The 22,500-nt window shown below is 42.9% G+C and overlaps 1 protein-coding gene across 2 annotated transcripts in view; it reads left to right on the top strand.

The window, feature by feature from the left end:
* Positions 1–22,500, top strand: part of epas1b (endothelial PAS domain protein 1b) — a 58,985-nt gene that overhangs the window by 14,455 nt on the left and 22,030 nt on the right. Inside the window, exons 2-3 of one of the 2 annotated variants that reach the window (XM_064950269.1) lie at positions 16,795–16,979; positions 22,001–22,149. In XM_064950269.1, the coding sequence (XP_064806341.1) occupies positions 16,795–16,979; positions 22,001–22,149 (334 nt within the window). Of the gene's footprint in view, positions 1–16,788; positions 16,980–22,000; positions 22,150–22,500 lie in introns of both variants that reach the window. The other variant, XM_064950268.1, reaches the window with a different exon arrangement.

Here is a 22,500-nt window from a genome sequence, read left to right as displayed (position 1 = left end):
AGCGTCCCTGTAACATCCCTGTAACTTCCCTAAAGCGTCCCTGTAACTTCCCTATAGCGTCCCTGTAACTTCCCAATAGCGTCCCTGTAACTTCCCTGTAGCGTCCCTGTAACTTCCCTGTAGCGTCCCTATGGCATCCCTGTAACTTCCCTATAGTGTCCCTGTAGCGTCCCTATGGCATCCCTGTAACTTCCCTATAGTGTCCCTGTAACTTCCCTGTAGCGTCCCTGTAACTTCCCTGTAGTGTCCCTGTAACTTCCCTGTAGCGTCCCTGTAACTTCCCTGTAGCGTCCCTGTAACTTCCCTGTAGCGTCCCTGTAACTTCCCTATAGCGTCCCTGTAGCGTCCCTGTAACGTCCCTGTAACTTCCCTAAAGCGTCCCTGTAACTTCCCTATAGCGTCCCTGTAACTTCCCAGTAGCGTCCCTGTAACTTCCCTATAGCGTCCCTGTAACTTCCCTGTAGCGTCCCTGTAACTTCCCTGTAGCGTCCCTATGGCATCCCTGTAACTTCCCTATAGTGTCCCTGTAACTTCCCTGTAGCGTCCCTGTAACTTCCCTGTAGCGTCCCTGTAACTTCCCTGTAGCGTCCCTGTAACTTCCCTGTAGCGTCCCTGTAACTTCCCTATAGCGTCCCTGTAACTTCCCTGTAGCGTCCCTGTAACTTCCCTGTAGCGTCCCTGTAACTTCCCTGTAGCGTCCCTGTAACTTCCCTGTAGCGTCCCTGTAACTTCCCTGTAGCGTCTCTGTAACTTCCCTAAAGCGTCCCTGTAACTTCCCTGTAGCGTCCCTGTAACTTCCCTATAGCGTCCCTGTAACTTCCCTATAGCGTCCCTGTAACTTCCCTGTAGCGTCCCTGTAACTTCCCTGTAGCGTCCCTGTAACTTCCCTATAGCGTCCCTGTAACATCCATGTAATGTCCCTGTAGTGGCTTGTATCTAGCCACCTGGTTCTCTACCACCCCTGTCCTACTTCACAGACTGCCCATACCTTGTAGGTCCTTCAGGGCAGTTCTGGAAGGGAGTGTATGTATATTTTGTGTTTCCTAAGCGTTAGTTTGTTATGACATTAACCTTCTGACAGAAAAGGAGACGTGGGGAGGGATGTTAGGTTGGAGTGCTAGATTAGGTATGTTGAAGCAATGTCTTTGACTGACATGTTAATCAACAACAGGAAAAAGTGGAGGTGTGGCAGCCTCATTATTTTAACGTAGGCTGTCACTCACAGTGTCAATGGAGGCGTTTTTTGATATAGGTTTTGGTTTAAATAGGAGGTAAAGCAAGGCCCCTGAGGTTTTTCTGCAGAGCAAATTCTCCAGTGTTAAATCAACATTTGACACTGGTCCATTTCACACTGGTCCAGTGTCTATACGGTTCCACACTTTTCAGTGTTAAATTAACTCACTGTTAAGTGTTTAGCCTTATTTGCATATTTCTAAGAGTGCCTTGCCTTTTTAATTAATTATAGAGTTACCACCCATGACTATATTTGTTAATGAAAGAGACATGGTTGTTGTGTTCATAGATTTTTTTGTCCTCTGGCCGTCACCAAGTGAGATCCTAAGTGAATATGTTATCATTCAAATAGAATTCTTTAGCACAATATAACACATTTCAGAAGGCGTTATTTTGAGGGCCTAGTTTTACCATAATACAGTGGCCTGAAACTCGTGGTTTACAGGCAAAATCAGGCCTGCAAGTCACATTATGCTGGCTTGCAAAGGAATGTGTAATTCCTATTGGAATCCAGCCGGAACGGGGATAGGAGCATGTCAAATCTGGTGTCAAGTGCAAGCTAAGAGTCTATATTTTTAAATAAATTAAGGCATACATATATTAAGGCATTAAGGCAAATTATTCAACAATTTTCTAACCAAAGTATTGGAATAGGCAAAGGTTGCAAAAGGGCTTTTAACAGAATAATGTAGGCATAAAGTTCCCTGCCAACTAATATCAACACTTATATTTCGTTTTGGAGAAATGATTTGCCTTGTGTAAGTTTAAGAATCCTGTCCCTTTGAGATCTTTAAGATATTTTCTAATTTATGTCTCTCATGAGGAGGGAAGATAAGGAAAGATCACAGAAGTAACAAGTAAAGGTAGAACTACCAATTAGTTATATTGATGTTATTGATATCTATTTGGTTTACAAATTATAAAGTCGTTAAAATTCTGTTACCAAATTGGTCCAGTCCGGACCAGACCAAATCTGAACCAATCATAGATGTCTATGTTTCACAAGTTTGGAGAGCACAGCGCAGTATAGTACAGTAGAGTACTGTGCTCTAGAGTAACATAGAGTAGAGTTCAATACAGACCACAGCTGAGTTGAATACACTATAATGTACTGCATTGTACTGTACTGTACAGACCTCTACTATACTGTACTGAGCTCTACTGTACTGTACTGTATTGTACTCAACTGAGCTCTACTGTGCTGTACTTTGATATCCAAATTTGTGAAACATAGACATCTACGATAGGTTCAGATTTGGTCCAGTTGGACCAACCAAATTTGGTCTTGTTTGGGGGTTAAAATAATAGCTAGTGTGTAGAATAATACTCAAATATGCAAAGTTGGATATTGCATATGTCTAACTTTGTGTATGTATTTAGGATACATTACCATAAAGAGAATGACATTCATATCCATAATTATGATTTTTTTGGTGTAGTACAGTTAAAAACTCAGGGATAGTTTACCAAATTTCTGTTACCAAACTTTGCATCCATAAGTGTGTTTTTGCAAAATCTTCTATGTAAATTGGTCAAATAAACCAGTTGTCTGGTTTGTTAAACTTTTTGTTTGGCATACATTTTAAAGTGGAAAATCGGAGTCTCAGCGCAATTCCCTTACAGTGGAATTCCCTTACAGTGGAATTGCCCATAACTCAAAAAAGGTTGATGGAAAAGAAAGAATACCAAAAGAAAATGAGGGGAAATGGATATTGCTACTCCCAAGTGTATTTTTTAAATTTTTAAATGTTTGAATTTTTACCCCTTTTTCTCCCCAATTTCATGGTATCCAATTGTTGTAGTAGCTACTAGATAGTAGCTACTACAACAATTGGATACCATGAAATTAGCATGTCTCATCACTACAACTCCCGTACGGGCTCAGGAGAGACGAAGGTTGAAAGTCATGCGTCCTCCGATACACAACCCAACCAGCTGCACTGCTTCTTAACACAGCGCACATCCAACCCAGAAGCCAGCCGCACCAATGGGCCAGAGGAAACACTGTGTACCTGGCAACCTTGGTTAGCACGCACTGCGCCCGTCCCGCCACAGGAGTCACTGGTGTGCGATGAGACAAGGACATCCCTACCGACCAAGCCCTCCCTAACCCGGACGAAGCTATGCCAATTGTGCGTTGCCCCATGGACCTCCCGGTTGCATCAGAGCCTGGGCACGAACCCAGAGTCTCTGATGGCGCAGCTGGCGCTGCAGTACAGCGCCCTTAACCACTGCGCCACCCAAGTGTATTTGTTGCCTAGACGTTTACCAACAGAATGTGTGAACCAGACTGGTCCTCATTAGGTAACACCCCTGCTGGATGAGGATCACTCTGGTACTAGGCAATCTCATGACTCTGGAGCAACAGTGCACTGAGTTCAACATGCTTATATGTGTAGGATCTTAATTTGATCTCCCTTTTGCAGGAGAATGTTCCTGCAATGCAAGAAAAGTAGAACATGTAGTGTATTTGAGGTTCAAAAAGGGATTCTGAAGTTTATCATTTCAACTTTGAAATTTCAGACTTGATTTTCCCTCACGAAAATGCATCAACCCCTACAAAAATGTCCATGAATTATAATCCCCATACTAATGAACGTTTCCTCTTGCTGCAGGATTATTTTTTCTGCTGTAGAAAACTGGCTCAAAGTAAGATCTTACATACTACTGTATATCACACTCTTGTGTCACATTAAACTTACAAAGTTCAACACTCTGCTCTTCATAGCTCTTCAATCATAGCTACATCACAAAATGTCAGACTTGTTCTGCCTTTTTTAATCCTCCTTAACAATGTGCCTGGGCCCCTGGGGCCTTGTGACTTGCCACAGCTAGGAGTTTAAGTAACATCAGCGTTAATGTCAGGTGATGTAGAGAACAGTAGAGAATGTCAGGTATGCATTCTCTGCCAAGGGGCCCTGAATTTATCGGAATACATGCTGGGTCGTTCCATGTCATTTCTGCAAGCCATAACACCCACCATCTCAGATTGTTCTGAAACCATTTCTGTCGTTTGAAATAAATAAGATTAGCATTCATGCAACATTATTTTGTTAAAAGCTAGTTAATTGCCCCAAAGATTCTGGCCCCTAGATGGTGCTTTTCCCTTCAATGTTAAAAGGTTAGTTCAACCAAATACAAATGTACATATTGGTTTCCTTACCCTGTAAGCAGTTTATGGATAAGGTATGACAGCACCCCCATGCTTTGGTGTTGTTTACCTGGTCACTTTTTGAAATGCTAACTTTGTTTAATTTGTGGCACAAATCCAATGGAAATCAATGGTACCTACAGTGCATTCGAAAAGTATTCAGACCCCTTTATTTTCCCCAAAAATGTTAACGTTACAGCCTTATTCTAAAATGTATTCAATTATATCTCCCCCCCATCAATGTACACAAAATACCCCATAATGACAAGGCAAAAACAGTTTTAATTAAAAAAAAACAACAACTGAAATATGAAATTTACTTAAGTATTCAGACACTTTACTCAGTACTTTGTTGAAGCACCTTTGGCAGTGATCATAGATCATAGTGATCATGGCACACCTGTATTTGGGGAGTTTCTCACATTCTTCGCTGCAGATCCTCTCAAGCTCTGTCAGATTAGATGGGGAGCGTCAATGCACAGCTATTTTCAGGTCTCTCCAGAGATGTTCAATCGGGTTCAAGTCCGGGTTCTGGCTGGTCCACTCAAGGGCAACCAGAGACTTGTCCCGAAGTCACACCTGCGTTGCCTTGGCTGTGTGCTTAGGTTTGTTGTCCTGTTGGAAGGTGAACCTTCGCCCCAGTCTGAGGTCCTGAGTGCTCAGAGCTTTGTGCTTGGTCACCTCCCTGACCAAGGCCCTTCTGCTCCGATTCCTCAGTTTGACCAGGTGTCCAGCTTTAGGAAGAGTCTTGGTGGTTCCTAACTTCTTCCATTTAAGAATGATAGAGGCCACTGTGTTCTTGGGAACCTTCAATGCTGCAGACATTTTTTTTGGTACCCTTCCCCAGATCTGTACCTCGACACAATCCTGTCTCGGAGCTCTATGGACAATTCCTTCAACCTCTTGGCTTGGTTTTTGTTCTGACATGCACTGTCGCCTTAGGGACCTTATATACAGTTGAAGTCAGAAGTTTACATACACTTTGGTTGGAGTCATTAAAACTCATTTTTCAACCCCTCCACAAATTTCTTGTTAACAAACTATAAGTTTATGGATACGTTTTGGCAAGTCGATTAAGACATCTACTTTGTGCATGACACAAGTAATTTTTCCAACAATTGTTTACAGACAGATTATTTCACTTATTCACTGTATCACAATTCCAGTGGGTCAGAAGTTTACATACACTAAGTTGACTGTGCCTTTAAACAGCTTGGAAAATTCAAGAAAATTATGCAATGTCTTTAGAAGCATCTGATAGGCTAACTTACATCATTTGAGTTAATTGGAGGTGTACCTGTGGATGTATTTCATGCCCTACCTTCAAACTCTGTGCCTCTTTGCTTGACATCATGGAAAAATCAAAAGAAATCAGCCAAGACCTCAGAAAGAAAATTGTAGACCTCCACAAGTCTGGTTCATCCTTAGGAGCAATTTCCAAACTCCTGAAGGTGCCATGTTCATCTGTACAAACAATAGTACACAAGTATAAACACCATGGGACCACACAGAAGGAGACATGTTCTGTCTCCTAGAGATGAAGAGTGCAAATCAATCCCAGAACAACAGCAAATGACCTTTTTTTAAAATCTTTATTTAACTAGGCAAGTCAGTTAGAATTTTTTTTTCTAATTTTCAATGACAGCCTAGGAACAGTGGGTTAACTGCCTTGTTCAGGGGGCAGAATGACAGATTTGTACCTTGTCAGCTTGGGGATTCAAACTTGCAACCTTTCGGTTACTAGTCCAACGCTCTAACCACTAGGCTACCCTGCCACGAAGATGCTAGAGGAAACAGGTATAAAAGTATCTATATCCACAGTAAAACAAGTTCTATATTGACATAACCTGAAAGGTCGCTCAGCAAGGAAGAAGCCACTGCTCCAAAACCGACATTAAAAAAGCCAGACTACGGTTTGCAACTGCACATGGGGACAAAAATCGACTTTTTGGAGAAATGTCATCTGGTCTGAGGAAACAAAAATGGAACTGTTTGGCCATAATGACCATTGTTATGTTTGGAAGACAAGGGGAGGCTTGCAAGCCGAAGAACACCATCCCAACCATGAATCATGGTGGTGACAGCATCATCCTGTATGGGTGCTTTGCTGTAGGAGGGACTGGTGCACTTCACAAAATAGATGGCAAGGGAAATTATGTGGATATATGGAAGCAACATCTCAAGACATCAGTCAGAAAGTTAAAGCTTGGTCGCAAATGGGTCTTCCAAATGGACAATGGCCCCAACCATACTTCCAAAGTTGTGGCAAAATGGTTTAAGTACAACAAAGTCAAGGTATTGAAGTGGCCGTTACAAAGCCCTGACCTCATTCCTTATAGAACATTTGTGGGCAGAACTGAAAAAGCGTGTGCGAGCAAGGAGGCCTACAAACCTGATTCACTTACACCACCTCTGTCAGGAGCAATGGGCCAAAATTCACCCAACTTATTGTGGGAAGCTTGTGGAAGGCTCCCTGATATGTTTGACCCAAGTTAAACAATTTAAAGGCAATGCTACAAAATTCTAATTGAGTGTATGTAAACTTCTGACCCACTGAGAATATGATGGAAAAATAAAAGCTGGAATAAATCATTCTCTCTACTATTATTCTGACATTTCACATTCTTAAAATAAAGTGGTGATCCTAACTGACCTAAAACGGGGAATTGTTTCTCGGATTAAATGTCAAGAATTGTGAAAAAAGGAGTTTAAATGTACTTGCCTAAGGTGTATGTAAACTTCCGACTTAAACTGTAGACAGGTGTGTGCCTTTCCAAATCATGTCCAATCCATTGAATTTACAACAGGTGGACTCCAATCAAGTTGTTGAAACATCTCAAGGATGATCAATATAAACAGGATGCACCTGAGCTCAATTTAGAGTCTCATAGCAAAGGGTCTGAATACTTATGTAAATTAGATATCTTATTGTTATGTTTTAAATAAAAGTCCGTGGGTGGTTTTTGACCATCTCTTTGGATTCCTCATGTCTCTCATTGTTAGAAAAAAGTTAGGTCCAAATCGGATGTTAGGTACTATATTTATTGGATATTATTTGAATCCTATATATTAAAATAGCCAATTTGGGTGCAATAAGTAGCTCAATTTCTTAGAGATCAAATTATATTTCAACAAAATAATTTTCCAGGAATGCTCATCTTATCTGTTTCTCACTACAGAAAGGATTTCAGAAAATCTAAGTTAGTGTGTGTCGAAATCCTTTTCTTGTGCTTTTTTAGGAACAACGCTAATGCTTTCTCCTCTACTGACTCAGTACCCCCTGTCCTCGTCTCACATTGAAAAGCTAAAGGGACAGATCTTGGTCCCATATCTATACAGTCTATAGAAGGGTCATGCCATCGTTCTGTTTTTACCAGCTTCCTATAATTAATGCGCAGGTTTACGACACAGACACACGCTAGCAGTGACAGTGAATAGAGAGACAATGGCTGACGAAATGGGTTGGACGGAGATCCACAAGTTCTGAACGGCATATCTATTCATACTGACTCACATTACAGGAATGTGTTGGAATGGAGAAAGTGTAGCGGCCCTGCATCTCTCAGCCAGGTGCTAAATCAGGTGAAATGCTAGGGGTGAATATGTGTAAATGAAATAGACAATATCAAAGGCAACTCTGTCATTGTACTGTTACATCATGATCTGGCAGAGCTTAAAAGCCCACTGTTTTCCTACAGATGTAGGATCGTAATTTCAGCCAGTTTGTAACAGCAGGAAAATAATCGTGCAGCACCAGGAAATGTGAGTTATTATGTTGATTATAAGTAATGGACATTTTTTTGTAGGATTTGATTATTATTATTTTTTGGGGGGGGGGGCAAATCCAGTCAGACATTTTAAAGTGTAGATTACAAACTTTAAAAGCCTTTTTAAACCTTGAATAAACTACCATACCTACAACAGGATGGTCAAATTGAGATACGGTATATGTATACGTGTTTTCCTGGACAGACTTCTCACAATCTTGTTGAGCAGTCATGTGTCTTTGTAAGCCTGTTAAAAGAAATAAAAGTCCCGGAAAATCGTCAAAGACCACCACCACCCAAACCATAGACTATTTTCTCTGCTGCCGCACGACAAGATTTACCGGTGCATCAAGTCTGACAGCTTCTATCCCCAAGCAACACAACCTATAAATAGCTAACAAAATAGCTACACGGACTGAGTTTACCTTGTATCTCTATTGAACTTTTAGTTAAATTTGTGCACTTTCTCTATGCACACTCACAGGGCCCTACACACTCACACACACTCACACACACTGTCACTCCAACACACACACACAAACACTCACTCCATAATTTGCTCACTCACATGTAATATGCACATACATTAATACTGTCTCTACACATGCACACACCCACTCACATACAAGCTGCTGCTACTCTCTTTTATATCCTGTTGCCTAGTCACCTTACCCCTAAACATATCTACCTCCATCACTCCAGTATTCCTGCACACTTGAATATGGTGTTGGAACTGACTTTTTAAATATTTCCTGTATATAGTATGATTACTTACTTTATTGTGTATTCCATATTTCTTATTCTCGTTTCTTGTGTGTTTTTTTTCTAGTAATACATTGTTATTGATTATTGCATTGTTGGGTTTTGAGCTTGCAAGAAAGCTCAAAGCTGTACTTGTACATGTGGGACTGAGTGGCACAGTGTTCTAAGGCATTGCAGTGCTAGAGGCGGCACTACAGACCTGGGTGCAATCCTGGGCTGTATCATGATCAGGAGTCCCATAGGATAGTGCGCCATTGGCCCAGCGTCATCCGGGTAAGAGGAGGGTTTGGCTGGGGTAGGCCATCATTGTAAGTAAGATTTTTTTTTAAATGTGACATTAAAACTTGAAATTTGTTAAGCAAGATAAGGTAGGCTTCTCATGAAACGTCAAGTGATACTGAGTGCAGTAAAAATAAGATTAAATCCCTCTAACACTTTTTCCCCCAAAGTAAACTGTATCCATTTAATGATCATGACATTTAATGTGGTGTCTTTCTGTGCACTGAACATTCTGAAATGGACAAGCGAATCAACACAATTGAAATGAATGATAACATTGCTTGTGTAGACATCAAGGTACAAGGCGTGTAAGGTCATAAGACTAGATTGATTGACTGCTGTGTTGTGTGTATTGTGAATGGTCACAAGGTTAGTGGTACCTTAATTGGGGTGAACGGGCTCGTGGTAATGGCTGGAGCAGAATAAATGGAATGGTATTAGCTCTGTTCCAGCCAATATTATAAGCCGTCTTAACCCCTCAACAGCCTCCACTAATCAAATACATACTGTGTGTAGCTAGTTCTAGTGTGTAGCTTTACTCAGTACTCTGTTGAAGCACCTTTGGCAGCGATTACAGCCTCAAGTCTTCTTGGGTTTGATACTACAAGTTTGGCAATCAATCTAGACGTGATGCTTGGCATTCAGGCAAAACAGTTCAATCTTGGTTTCATCAGACCAGAGAATCTTGGTTCTCATGGTCGGAGAGTCCTTTAGGTGGCTTTTGGCAAACTCCAAGAGGGCTGTCATGTGCCTTTTACTGAAGAGTGGCTTCCGTCTGGCCACTCTACCATAAAGGCCTTATTGGTGGAGTGCTGCAGAGATGGTTGTCCTTCTGGGAGGTTCTCTCATCTCCACAGAGGACCTCTGGAGCTCTGTCAGAGTGACCATCGGGTTCTTGGTCACCTCCCTGACCAAGGCCCTTCTCCCCCGATTGCTCAGTGTCGCCCGGCAGTCAGCTTTAGGAAGAGTCTTGGTGGTTCCAAACTTCTTCCATTTAAGAATGATGGTTCTTGAGGACCTTCAATGATGCTTCCCCAGATCTGTGCCTCGACACAATCCTGTCTCGGAGCTCTATGGACAATTCCTTCCACCTCATGGCTTGGTTTTTGCTCTGACATGCACTGTCAACTGTGGGACCTTATATAGACAGGGGTGTGCTTTTCCAAATCATGTCCAATCAATTGAATTTACCACAGGCGGACTCCAATCAAGTTGTAGAAACATCTCAAGGATGGTAAATGGAAACAGGATGCACTTGAGCTCAATTTAGAGTCTCATAGCAAAGAGTCTGAATACTTTGTTAAATAAGGTATTTCTGTTTTAGATTTTTAATACATTCGCAAACATTTATAATAACCTGTTTTTGCTTTGTCATTATGGGGTCCGAATGCACTGTATATCAGCTATGCTATGCCCATTTAGTGCTACACTTGAATTGTGTTTACATGCTGGCAAATCTAAGATGATTACCACTAGCCTGTTCTGACCCTGAATGTAAAAAAAAAAAAACATTATGTTTTTCCAATGCTTCTCAAGGAGATGAGAGAGATGTGTGGTTCAGTGATGGGGGTCTGTGTTGACATGGTACCTCAAAAGAAATACATTTTAAGGCCATGTAATCTCTGCCTAGTCCCCGGGCTTCTGATGTGTTTTGTAGATAACTTTGATATACAGATGGATTTCAGGAGACAAAGAATGAGGAAACCTCAGTAAGCGGTTTCCATGTTACAACCTGAACAGGCTTGTTGAGTCTCTCTCTTCATCTTCATGTTTTCTTCTTCTGTTAATGCTGAAATTCTGCCGTTCTCTCTTTCTCTCTTGGCTTGTTGAGTCTGCATACTGTACACATTTTTTTCTCTTTTTGCAAAAATTCTATCTCTCGTTCCCACTGTTCTTTCTCATTCTCTCTTGTCCACAAGCACACACATTCTCTCTCACACACAACAACCACCTCTAGCAGCATGGCAGCTTAGTAGTAGACGACCTCGAGGCAGCTTAGTAGTAGACGACCTCGAGGCAGATCGTTGAAGCCTGATGATCACTCTGTCAAAATGCTCCCTTTTTCTTTTTGACCAAATAACCATTAAACAAGCCTTCAGAGCAGCTTTGCTTCACTTTTGACAATAGTTAATTATGCCACTTGACAGTTAGAATGAAACACAAGCCTGTTGCAGACCTGATAGACTCTTGGGGATTGTAAGTAATGGCCAGTTGGTTCACCCCTGGATGTCAGGGTTGAAGCCGGGCTCACTGTGAACTGGGTTGACGTATTGACCAACTTGGGGTCAGACTGTAGACTTCATGGGCTGTTGGGTATGTAGTTGGATGAAAGGGTCGTCTGATGATTGATGTTTAGACTGTTTGAACTTTTCGGTGGATGGATCTGTATTGGCTACTGTCTCCTGTGAGAGGGGTCGCTGAGTACACTGGGAGGCTCAGTGCCCAAACAGTGCTGGGACTCCATTGTTTCATATCCTGGATCTTCCACTGGGACTGAGCAGTACAATAGGGCAGACTATCAAACAGTGGCACCACTAGCTGCGCACGCGCACGCGCACACACTCTCACACACGCAGATACTAGCCAGACAGTGAGGAGTGGACACTGGCTAAATCACATGAACAGGGTTAATGAGGTCAGACCTCTGAGATAGTTTAACGTGACAAGGGTCATTGTAAAAACACCCCGATAAGATATTGACCCACAGTAGCTCTTTACTACACCACAGGAGGTTGGTGGCACCTTAATTGGGGAGGACAGGCGGGTGGAATGGTATCAAGCACACGGTTTCAGGCCTCCCGGGTGGGGCAGTGGTCTAGGGCACTGCATCGCAGCGCTAGCTGTGCCACCAGAGACTCTGGGTCCGTGGGGCGACGCACAATTGGCCTCGGTGTCGTCTGGGTTAGGGAGGGTTTGGCCGGTAGGGATATCCGTGTCTCATCGCGCACCAGCGACTCCTGTGGCCGGGTGCAATGTGCGCTAACTAAGGTCGCCAGGTGCATGGTGTTTCCTCTGACACATTGGTGCGGCTGGCTTCCGGGTTGGTGGCGCGCTGTGTTAAGAAGCAGTGCGTTTGGGTTGTGTTTCGGAGGACGCATGGCTTTTGGCCTTCGTCTCTCCCGAGCCCGTACGGGAGTTGTAGCGATGAGACATGATATTAACTACTAACAATTCGATACCACGAAATTGGGGAGAAAAGGGAGTAAAAAAAAGGAGAAAAAAAAGCACACGGTTTCTATGTGTTTGATGCCATTCCATTAGCTTCATTCCAACCATTATTATAAACCGTCCTCCCCTCAGCAGCCTCCACTGAACTACACATCTCCATTGCCTCCAGTTAAATGCCCCGGATTGTGTATTATTGTCCACAAGAGGTCAGAGTGCATGGCCATGGCAAGATTCCTAACTGATCACTCTTACTCCCAACCATAGATAAAACATTGATGACTTTGCAATAAATCAATTCCTTGTCTGTTTGAGGGCTAAAATGACAGATAGTAGGACATGGTGTGTAGCAAGATGAAGCAAGATAACAGATGAAGCAAGATAACTTCCTTTGGTCGATGGGATACAATACAGGAAAGGAAAATGTCTCCTGTTTTTAGAACATGGCCTCTGTGACACCGTCTCTGTGGAAACCAAGGCGGTCTCTGTGGAAACCAAGGCGGTCTCTGTGGAAACCAAGGCGGTCTCTGTGGAAACCAAGGCGGTCTCTGTGGAAACCAAGGCGGTCTCTGTGCAAACCAAGGCGGTCTCTGTGGAAACCAAGGAGGTCTCTGTGGAAACCAAGGCGGTCTCTGTGGAAACCAAGGCGGTCTCTGTGCAAACCAAGGCGGTCTCTGTGGAAACCAAGGAGGTCTCTGTGCAAACCAAGGCGGTCTCTGTGGAAACCAAGGAGGTCTCTGTGGAAACCAAGGAGGTCTCTGTGCAAACCAAGGCGGTCTCTGTGGAAACCAAGGAGGTCTCTGTGGAAACCAAGGCGGTCTCTGTGGAAACCAAGGCGGTCTCTGTGGAAACCAAGGCGGTCTCTGTGGAAACCAAGGCGGTCTCTGTGGAAACCAAGGAGGTCTCTGTGGAAACCAAGGCGGTCTCTGTGGAAACCAAGGCGGTCTATGTGGAAACCAGCTTAATGTCGATTTATTCTCTGGTACAAATTGGACAAGAGAGGGAGGAAGGAGGCGGTGGGGTGTTGTTTCTGTTGATGTTGGCAAATATGGGACCCTATTGTGGGGAACGACTTGAACGTCTGAGCTTCTTACCCTGGCGCAGAGCCAAAGCACCAACTCCTCAGAACACCACAGTCCGGTGTTTATCCAAAACTGAGGGAGGAAACAGAACAAGATCTAGGTCTGGACAACAACAAATTGGTGCCACCACTCTCAGTCCAAGTCCACCTCAGATCAGTCTTGCCACTTATCGAGTGAGTTCCTGCCAAGTCCCGTCATATATAATATTTTGGGAACCTTTGCCAAGACCCAAATAAATCTCTCAGTGAAAACCAAATAAATAATACACTGAGTGAACTGATTTGAAGCAAAGAAAACTTGATATCAAAGTAAAGGATTCTGTTGCTTTGTTTAGTTTTCAACTAGTTTGCTATTTTATTCATTGTTTGTCTTGGCAGTTTATTCGTGCTCTTATCTTGTGGCTTTTAAAAGTCACAAAAAGTCAAACCCCTGAACATACACCATCTTTTACTGTGTGTGGCATGTGACCACAGTAGCTGTGGTGTGCCAGGGCTCAGGGCACACAGAGTTCACCCTCCTTGTGCCACGTGCCATGCCCCAGTAAAACCGCCAACAAACCGCATCCCTGGGCAGACAACACACCAAGGAAACCAAATTCCTTACACACTATTACCATCACTTACAAGTATTTTACAATTTCTTCAACCTGCCGTTCTTTCACCCTATCTTGTATATCCACCCGTCTTACCTCGCCCTTTTGTGGTTTAGTGTAATTTGTAGCTTTTTTGGCAGCCTCTCCTCTCCTTTTGTCAGACTCAACCCCTTTTTCTTGTTTAACCTTTTACTGCAGAGGGCTAAATCAGGGTCACGCAGAACCTTTTACTGCAGAGGGCTAAATCAGGGTCACACAGAACCTTTTACTGCAGAGGGCTAAATCAGGGTCACACAGAACCTTTTACTGCAGAGGGCTAAATCAGGGTCACACAGAACCTTTTACTGCAGAGGGCTAAATCAGGGTCACGCAGAACCTTTTACTGCAGAGGGCTAAATCAGGGTCACACAGAACCTTTTACTGCAGAGGGCTAAATCAGGGTCACACAGAACCTTTTACTGCAGAGGGCTAAATCAGGGTCACACAGAACCTTTTACTGCAGAGGGCTAAATCAGGGTCACACAGAACCTTTTACTGCAGAGGGCTAAATCAGGGTCACACAGAACCTTTTACTGCAGAGGGCTAAATCAGGGTCACACAGTGTGTATATTGGTCATCATAAACAAATCTACGTTGAAACTAAAGTGTACACCTCACATACATAGAGTTGAAATGTATTACCTTGAGTTTAAATTCCAATATTACACTTTATATACACCACAGAAGACTGAAATATAACAAAACTTTTTGACACAGAAACACCACATTCTTTTTGATTTGCTTTAATACACTCTGCTATTGTAGTATGTGGTTCTGACATAGTTTTGGATTCATTGTGAATTCAGAAGAGATCAGGGGTTAGAGTTTATAGTAATTTATAAAAATGGAGGAAGTACATTCCAGTACTATTATATCAGTAATTATTTTCTTGGCACTGGGCCTGGGTTGAGCTCACTGGAATGGGGATATATTAACTCTGTGTATGTTTGTGTTTGCTTCATCCATAGCTGCGTCTATAAATTTGAGAGTGGTTCCATTTCCCACAGCCTAAGCTGTTTTTGTGTTGGAATTTGTTGATGTAGGCAAAGCCTATAGCACACAAAATGTTTTGTCTGTGTCTCTCAGTTTTTGCAATCTGTATGCCTTTGTGTGGGTCTACCACAGGACTCCCGCTGCACTCTTAGTATTCTGTGCACTCTGACTCTCGCTACCCCCCCGCTCTGAGAGTGGGACTCCGTCTAAGCTCTATTTAGGTGTAAGACAACACTAATCCTGTCATATGATTGACTGCTAAAGAACCTGTCTGTGCTCTCTGCTCCGCTTCCCAAAAACCTCAGAAAAATTTCAACCCTACCTGTCTGTGAGTGTGTGTGAAGAGAGTTGTCTTTGTTGGGATGTTGGAAGAATTGTTATTCAGAGCCCTTTGTGTGTGGTTATGGTTATCACAATGGCTTTAATAATCTGTTGTCTCGATAAGTAGAAAAGTGTGTGTGTACGTGTGTGTTTGAGAAGCTAAGAAGTTTGTGGTCACAAGGCTTGGGTACTGACCTGCTTTCGGGGACAGAGGACGTGGGATCAGTGATTGGGTGCATCTTTAGCAAGCGTTTCTACTCTCCTCTCTCTCTCTCTCTCTCTCTCTCTCTCTCTCTCTCTCTCTCTCTCTCTCTCTGTTTTCTCTCTCTCTCTGTTTCTCTCTCTCTCTGCTTCTCTCTCTCTCTCTCTGTTTCTCTCTCTCTCTCTCTGTTTCTCTCTCTCTCTCTGTTTTCTCTCTCTCTCTCTCTCTCTCTCTCTGTTTCTCTCTCTCTCTCTGTTTCTCTCTCTCTCTCTCTCTGTTTCTCTCTCGCTCTGTTTCTCTCTCTCTCTCTCTGTTTCTCTGTTTCACTCTGCCTCTCTCTATCTCTCTCTCTCTCTCTCTGTTTCACTCTCTCTCTGTTTCTCTCTGTCTCACAGCATTGTGAGTAACAGTTAAGTATTAATATTGCAGCATCTGCAGTCTGTTACCATTGTTACCAAGTCCCCAAACTCACTTATCCAAATAGGTCATTTTACTGTTTTACTTTTACTTACTGTTTAAAAAATATATATATTCTCACTTGGATTTTGTGGGTTACTGTGTGTAAATACATCAAATTTGATGTGTTTTAATTTTAGGCTTTAAGGCAACAAAAGGTGTACATTTTGAAAGAGGGTGGTGACTTTCTATACCCACGGTATCTATCTAGACCTCTATGGTGAGAACCACCAGAGATTGTGTACAGAACTGAGGGACAGGCGACAGACGACTAGAGGGCTATATTAAGACATGGAAAAATTGCATGCTTAATCATTCTCTGCATGGTTCTATTTATCTTTCAAAGAAGTTGAGCCACGGACTCTCTTGAGATTTGGGTCTCTTTTGTTGCTGAGCACAATGAGTATATCCTATACGTGTTTGCCAGTTTGTGTCCTCTCACCGTATACAATGCAGGGGATTGGTGCTGGTCCTGAGAGAAAGAATACAAAGAAACAATACATTATTTAAGAGTTGGTTTGAAGTTTGGGGTCAATTCCATTTAAATTCCAGTCAATTCAGGAAGTACACTGAATTTCAAATTCAAATCCATTCATTTTCAATGAGGAACATTTGGAATTGGAATTTGGTTTGCCTTCTGAATTGACTGGAATTTAAATGAAAATTGAGTGGAACATTCTACCTGTAGCCTATAGATCATTTGACCCTTGACCTCCCCACCTGACCTGACTTCTCTTCCTGTCAAGGAGCAGTTCGGAACGGCGGAAGGAGAAGTCTCGTGACGCGGCACGCTGTCGTCGAAGTAAGGAGACAGAGGGGTTCTACGAGCTGGCCCATCAGCTGCCCCTCCCACGCAGCGTCAGCTCCCACTTGGACAAAGCCTCCATCATGAGACTGGCCATCAGCTTCCTGCGCACCCGCAAGGTCGTCGGCCCAGGTCAGCGCTATATCATACACGCATACACACACAAACACACACACGTACAAAGACACACATACACACGTAGTCAGACACACACACATATGCCTTCACTCTTCTCCTGATAAAGCATATACTTATTACTAAATACGTATGTTTTATGAAGATATACTTATGTCACCTGTCTGTCAAGACTATCAAATCCATAATCCCTGGTGTGTGTGTTGTTATCTAGTCATAGCAAGATACTTATTGCTGCACTTGGTTACTATAAGGATATCAATGTCCCATTAGGTCACTGATATATGGGATGGAGATTAAGAATCACTGATCTGCCTCCTCCTCTACTATAATTGTGACAGTGAAGTAAACAAAGGAAACAGCACTGGGACAGATGATGTAAATCCTTGGTGAGAGCGGACAGACATGGAGGAAAGAAGAATCTGGCAAGCATGTCTCTGGAAGTTTCTTGGATCCAGGGCGGAAGTGTGTGCATTGGGAGGGAGGGTGGGGGAGGTCATTACACTTGTCCTCCTTCCCGTGCTTTTATAAAATTAGAATCTCCGGAAGACAGACAAAGGAACCTCTTTATTGTTCTGGCGTTCCACAATGTCTGTGTTTTGAAATAAGGAGACATCAGACTTCATCGCATGAAAACACTACGGAAGCAACTCCAGATGCAAAATGTATCTATATTATTTACAATAGTTTCTGGTCCTTGCCATGGCACCCTGGTTATCTCCTGCCTCTCTTTGCCATCTCCCCTGGTCAAACAGTGCAACTTCACTGCAACAAGTGAAATCTATGTAAGCCTAAATATCTTAATAAGACAATTAAGGTAAAATATCTTGAAATAAGATAAACAACTTCAATTAAGACTTTTTTTGAAGGTTAAAATAAGCAACGTTATCTGGCAATGGTGTTAGCTAATTTAGCCTGGTAAGTGAATTTTAATTTAGCATTTTGATTGAATTTTCACTCAACATAAGATAGTTAGGCTTAGATTGAACTTATTTCAGTGTTCTGCCTAGAGGTGGTTCAGTGAGAAGGTGAGAGATATTGAGCAAAGGAGATGGGATGTATAGGTTCAGAATAGGCTGAATTTGGGCAGTGAGGGACTGTAGGGGATGGCGAGGGACAGAATCGCTGCTCTGTAGAGGGGAGATGGTACAGATGATTGTCTTATCTGCACAGCTGTGCTTCTGATTGGAGTGGGATGGAGAATGTGATTGGAAGGCACTCAGAGGAAGGCCCGGCTCTGCCACTGTGAGACTGGCGCTACCTCTCTCAACTCAGCCATAACACAGACCTGCCTTGGCGCTATGCAACACCCCACCTACACACACACACACACACACACACACACACACACACACACACACACACACACACACACACACACACACACACACACACACACACACACACACACACACACACACACACACACACACACACACACACACACACACACACCTACCACATGCCACTCCCAAGGAGAAAGAATTGTAGAGATTGTTGAAGTGCCCTTTTTATGCTTTCACTAAAACAGAACAGTTGTATAACAGCCATGCATTCACACGCACACACACACTGCCGCAGCAGCGGAAACACCTCTGTGACCGTATACACTGAGTATACCAAGCATTAAGGACACCTTCCTATTATTGAGTTGCACCTCACCCACCCACCCTTTTGCCCTCAGAACAGCCTCAATTCGTTAGGGCATGGACTCTACAAGGTGTCGAAAGTGTTCCACAGGGATACTGGTCCATATTGAACTATGTCAAGTTGGCTGGATATCCTTTGAGTGTTGGACCATTCTTGATACACATGGGAAACTGTTGAGCGTGAAAAACCCAGCAGCGTTGCAGTTCTTGACATAAAGCGGTGCACCTGGCACCTACTACCATACCCCATTCAAAGGCACTCAAATCTTTTGTTTTGCCCATTCACTCTGTGAATGGCACACATACTGTACACAATCCAAGTCTCAAGGTTTTTAAAATGATATAACCTGTCTCCACCACTTCATCTACAATGATTGAAGTGGATTTAACAAGTGACTTCATCAAGGGATCATAGCTTTCACCTGGATTCACCTGGTCAGTCTATGTCATGTTTTGTATACTCAGTGTATAAGAGCAGCCCATGTGGTTCTGGGACACTGATACGCTGGCCCCTCAGCCACTATGACACTGAATGAATGATTGACTGATTGAGTCAATTACAGCTATTCACAGGGATAAAGTTTCAATGAATCTTATGGTTGCTGACGAGCTTGATTTTGATGTGCATTAAACATTTCCTCTAACACTACCAGCCTTATCATTCTTACTCAGAATACGAACTATGTTTATTTCCATCTGAGAGCAGCATCAGGCCGCGTTTTAAACTATGTTTATCTGAGAACAGCATCAGGCCGCGTTTTAAACTATGTTTATCTGAGAGCAGCATCAGGCCGCGTTTTAAACTATGTTTATCTGAGAGCAGCATCAGGCCGCGTTTTAAACTATGTTTATCTGAGAACAGCATCAGGCCGCGTTTTAAACTATGTTTATCTGAGAACAGCATCAGGCCGCGTTTTAAACTATGTTGAATTTGTTGCATTTGCACTGAGCTGTAGTGTTGCTGAGAGGGGGTAAAATGTAATGTTCAACAGGAAAGTCCTCTGAGTTCAGATCAGTAGGATACAGTACAGACACTACAGGAAATGATGCAAGACATGGCATCCTGTGACCTGTTTTATAATCTATGCTTTTGTTGAAGCTTTTGTAGTCCTGTAGTAGTTTGATGTTAACATACTGTACCTATTACCTCATTTAACTATGACTCAGCTCAAATGGGAGTTATTACAATCCCAAACATTCTACTCAAAATTGTAGAGAAGGAAACTACAAAAAAAAAAAAAAAAAGTGTTCAGGCTAAAAGGTGGTCCTGTAGAGTTGAGTCTCCCATCAGCCGAAGACCCATGAGAAAGTCGTTGCTCCCCTGGGGCTACATTCTCTGGGCTGGGCCAAAATCCCAAATCCAGGCCCAGGCCTTCTCAGCAGCTCTTACAGCTCTTATCTAAGGGAAGCACACTGGAGGAATCACAGGCTTCCGACCCCCAGCATGGAGCCACGTTTTGTTCACTGGGACTCTGTAGTCGCTCTGCTGCCTCCCTTTTGAGCCCATGCCAGATTAACTTTATCTACATTTTCTCACTTGGCTTCAAGTAACGTGGTGCAGACTGCAGAGATTTTTTTGGGGTTGTGTAGGTTTCATTAGATTTAGCTACAACATCTTGGATACTGAGCTTCCAATTGGCTTATTCAACCCTCCTCCTCTCCCTTGGAACTATTCCCCAGGTCGTTGCTGTAAATGAGAATGTGTTCTCAGTCAACTTTAAAAAAACAACATACAAATACTGTGCAGTATGTATTGTACGTTACACAGTGACTTTCAGTGTGCTGGGAATGTTTGTCTCAAGGTTAAGGCTAACTCATTAGTGTGTGCCTTAAGATGGACACTGTTAAAGCAACAGCCTTTCTCAAGTGTGTGTGTGTGTGTGTGTGTGTGTGTGTGTGTGTGTGTGTGTGTGTGTGTGTGTGTGTGTGTGTGTGTGTGTGTGTGTGTGTGTGTGTGTGTGTGTGTGTGTGTGTGTGTGTGTGTGTGTGTGTGTGTGTGTGTGAGGGAAGCGACCAAGGGAAGGTCAGGGGATTTGGGAGTGTTCAGAGATGCAGGATGAAGTTGTTCTGGTTTGTTTTGGACATGGGCCAGGGCTTCAAGAAGGAAAACAAGCTTGACACACACACACACACACACAAACAGGTCCAGAACAAATTGAAGAAAACATACAGTATTATGCAGAGCCTTCATTGCATGGAATTCCCTTCCATCTAATATCGTGCAAGTGAACAGTAAACCTGGTTTCAAAAAACAAATAAAGCAACACCACATGGCACAATGCCTCTCCCCTGTGTGACCTACTTGTTGTGTGTATGTACTGAGTATGTGTAACTGATAAATGCACACACACACACACACACACACACACACACACATACACACACATACTACATGTCAATGTTTATAAACGTATATATACTGAACAAAAATATAAACGCAACATGCAACAATTTCAAAGATTTTACTGAGTTACAGTTCATATGAGGAAATCAGTCAATTGAAATAAGTTCATTAGGCCCTAATCTATAGATTTCACATGACTGGAAATACAGATAAGCATCTGTTTGTCACAGATACCTTAAAAGAAATGGGCATCACAATGGAACTCAGAATCTCATCAAGGTATTTCTGTGCATTTAAATTGCCATCGATTTAAATGCAATTGTGTTTGTTGTCTGTAGCTTATGCCTGCCCATACCATAATCCCACCCCCACCATTAGGCACTCTGTTCACAACGTTGACATCAGCAAACCGCTCGCCCACATGACGCCATACACATGCTCTGCGGTTATGAGGCCGATTGGACGTATTGCCAAATTCTCTAAAACGATGTTGGAGGCGGCTTATGGTAGAGAAATTAACATTACATTTCTGTAGTCAGCATGCCAATAGCACGCTCCCTCAAAACTTGAGACATCTTTGGCGTTGTGTTGTGTGACACAACTGCACATTTTATTGTCCCCAGCGCAAGGTGCACCTGTGTAATGATCCAGCTGTTTAATCAGCTTCATGATATGCCACACGTGTCAAGTGGATGGATTATCTTGGCAAATTAGAAATTCTCACTAACAAGGACGTAAACAAATTTGTGCCCAACATTTGAGAGAAATAAGCTTTTAGTGCATCTGGAACATTTCTGGGATCTTTTATTTCAGCTCATTAAACATGGGACCAACACTTTACATGTTGCGTTTTATTTTTTTGTTCGGTGTAAAGTATTTAGTCTGTATGTATTTTTTGTTATGTGTCGGACCTCAGTAAGACTAGCTGTCGCCATTCACAATGAGACACACTTGTGCCGAACACACACACGTAAACACACACAGTTATATAATGTTGCACATCTGACGTGAGTGTTTTCCCAAAGGCTGCTCCAACGGTGCAGAGACTGAGGAGGACAGACAGACGGACAGTATGTATTTGAAGTCACTGGAGGGGTTTGTCACTGTGGTTACATCAGACGGCGACATGATCTTCCTCTCAGAAAACATCAACAAGTTCATGGGCTTAACACAGGTGAGCAGAAGCATTACATGATTGAAACATCATACATAATCAGGTTGTTTGTTATGTACAATGCATCCAGTACTCTCTCCCTGGAGACAGACAGACAGACAGACAGGCAGGCAGAAAGACAGAAAGACAGACAGGAAGGCAGAAAGACAGACAGGCAGGCAGAAAAACAGACAGACAAACAGACAAGCAGACAAACAGACAGGAAGGCAGACAGACAGACAGGAAGGCATACACACAGAGATGGGCTGTAGCTGGTGATGTCTCTCATAGCCGTGTGAAATGTCAGCCCTGTCAGAGGCCTGTTTGGCACTACCTAGCTATGTAGGACAGAAGGCCCTCTACCACTTTTTA

Source organism: Oncorhynchus masou, chromosome 31, assembly GCF_036934945.1.
Source record: "Oncorhynchus masou masou isolate Uvic2021 chromosome 31, UVic_Omas_1.1, whole genome shotgun sequence".
Classification (NCBI taxonomy): Eukaryota; Metazoa; Chordata; class Actinopteri; order Salmoniformes; family Salmonidae; genus Oncorhynchus; species Oncorhynchus masou.
This window is presented reverse-complemented; position numbering and strand designations above follow the sequence as displayed.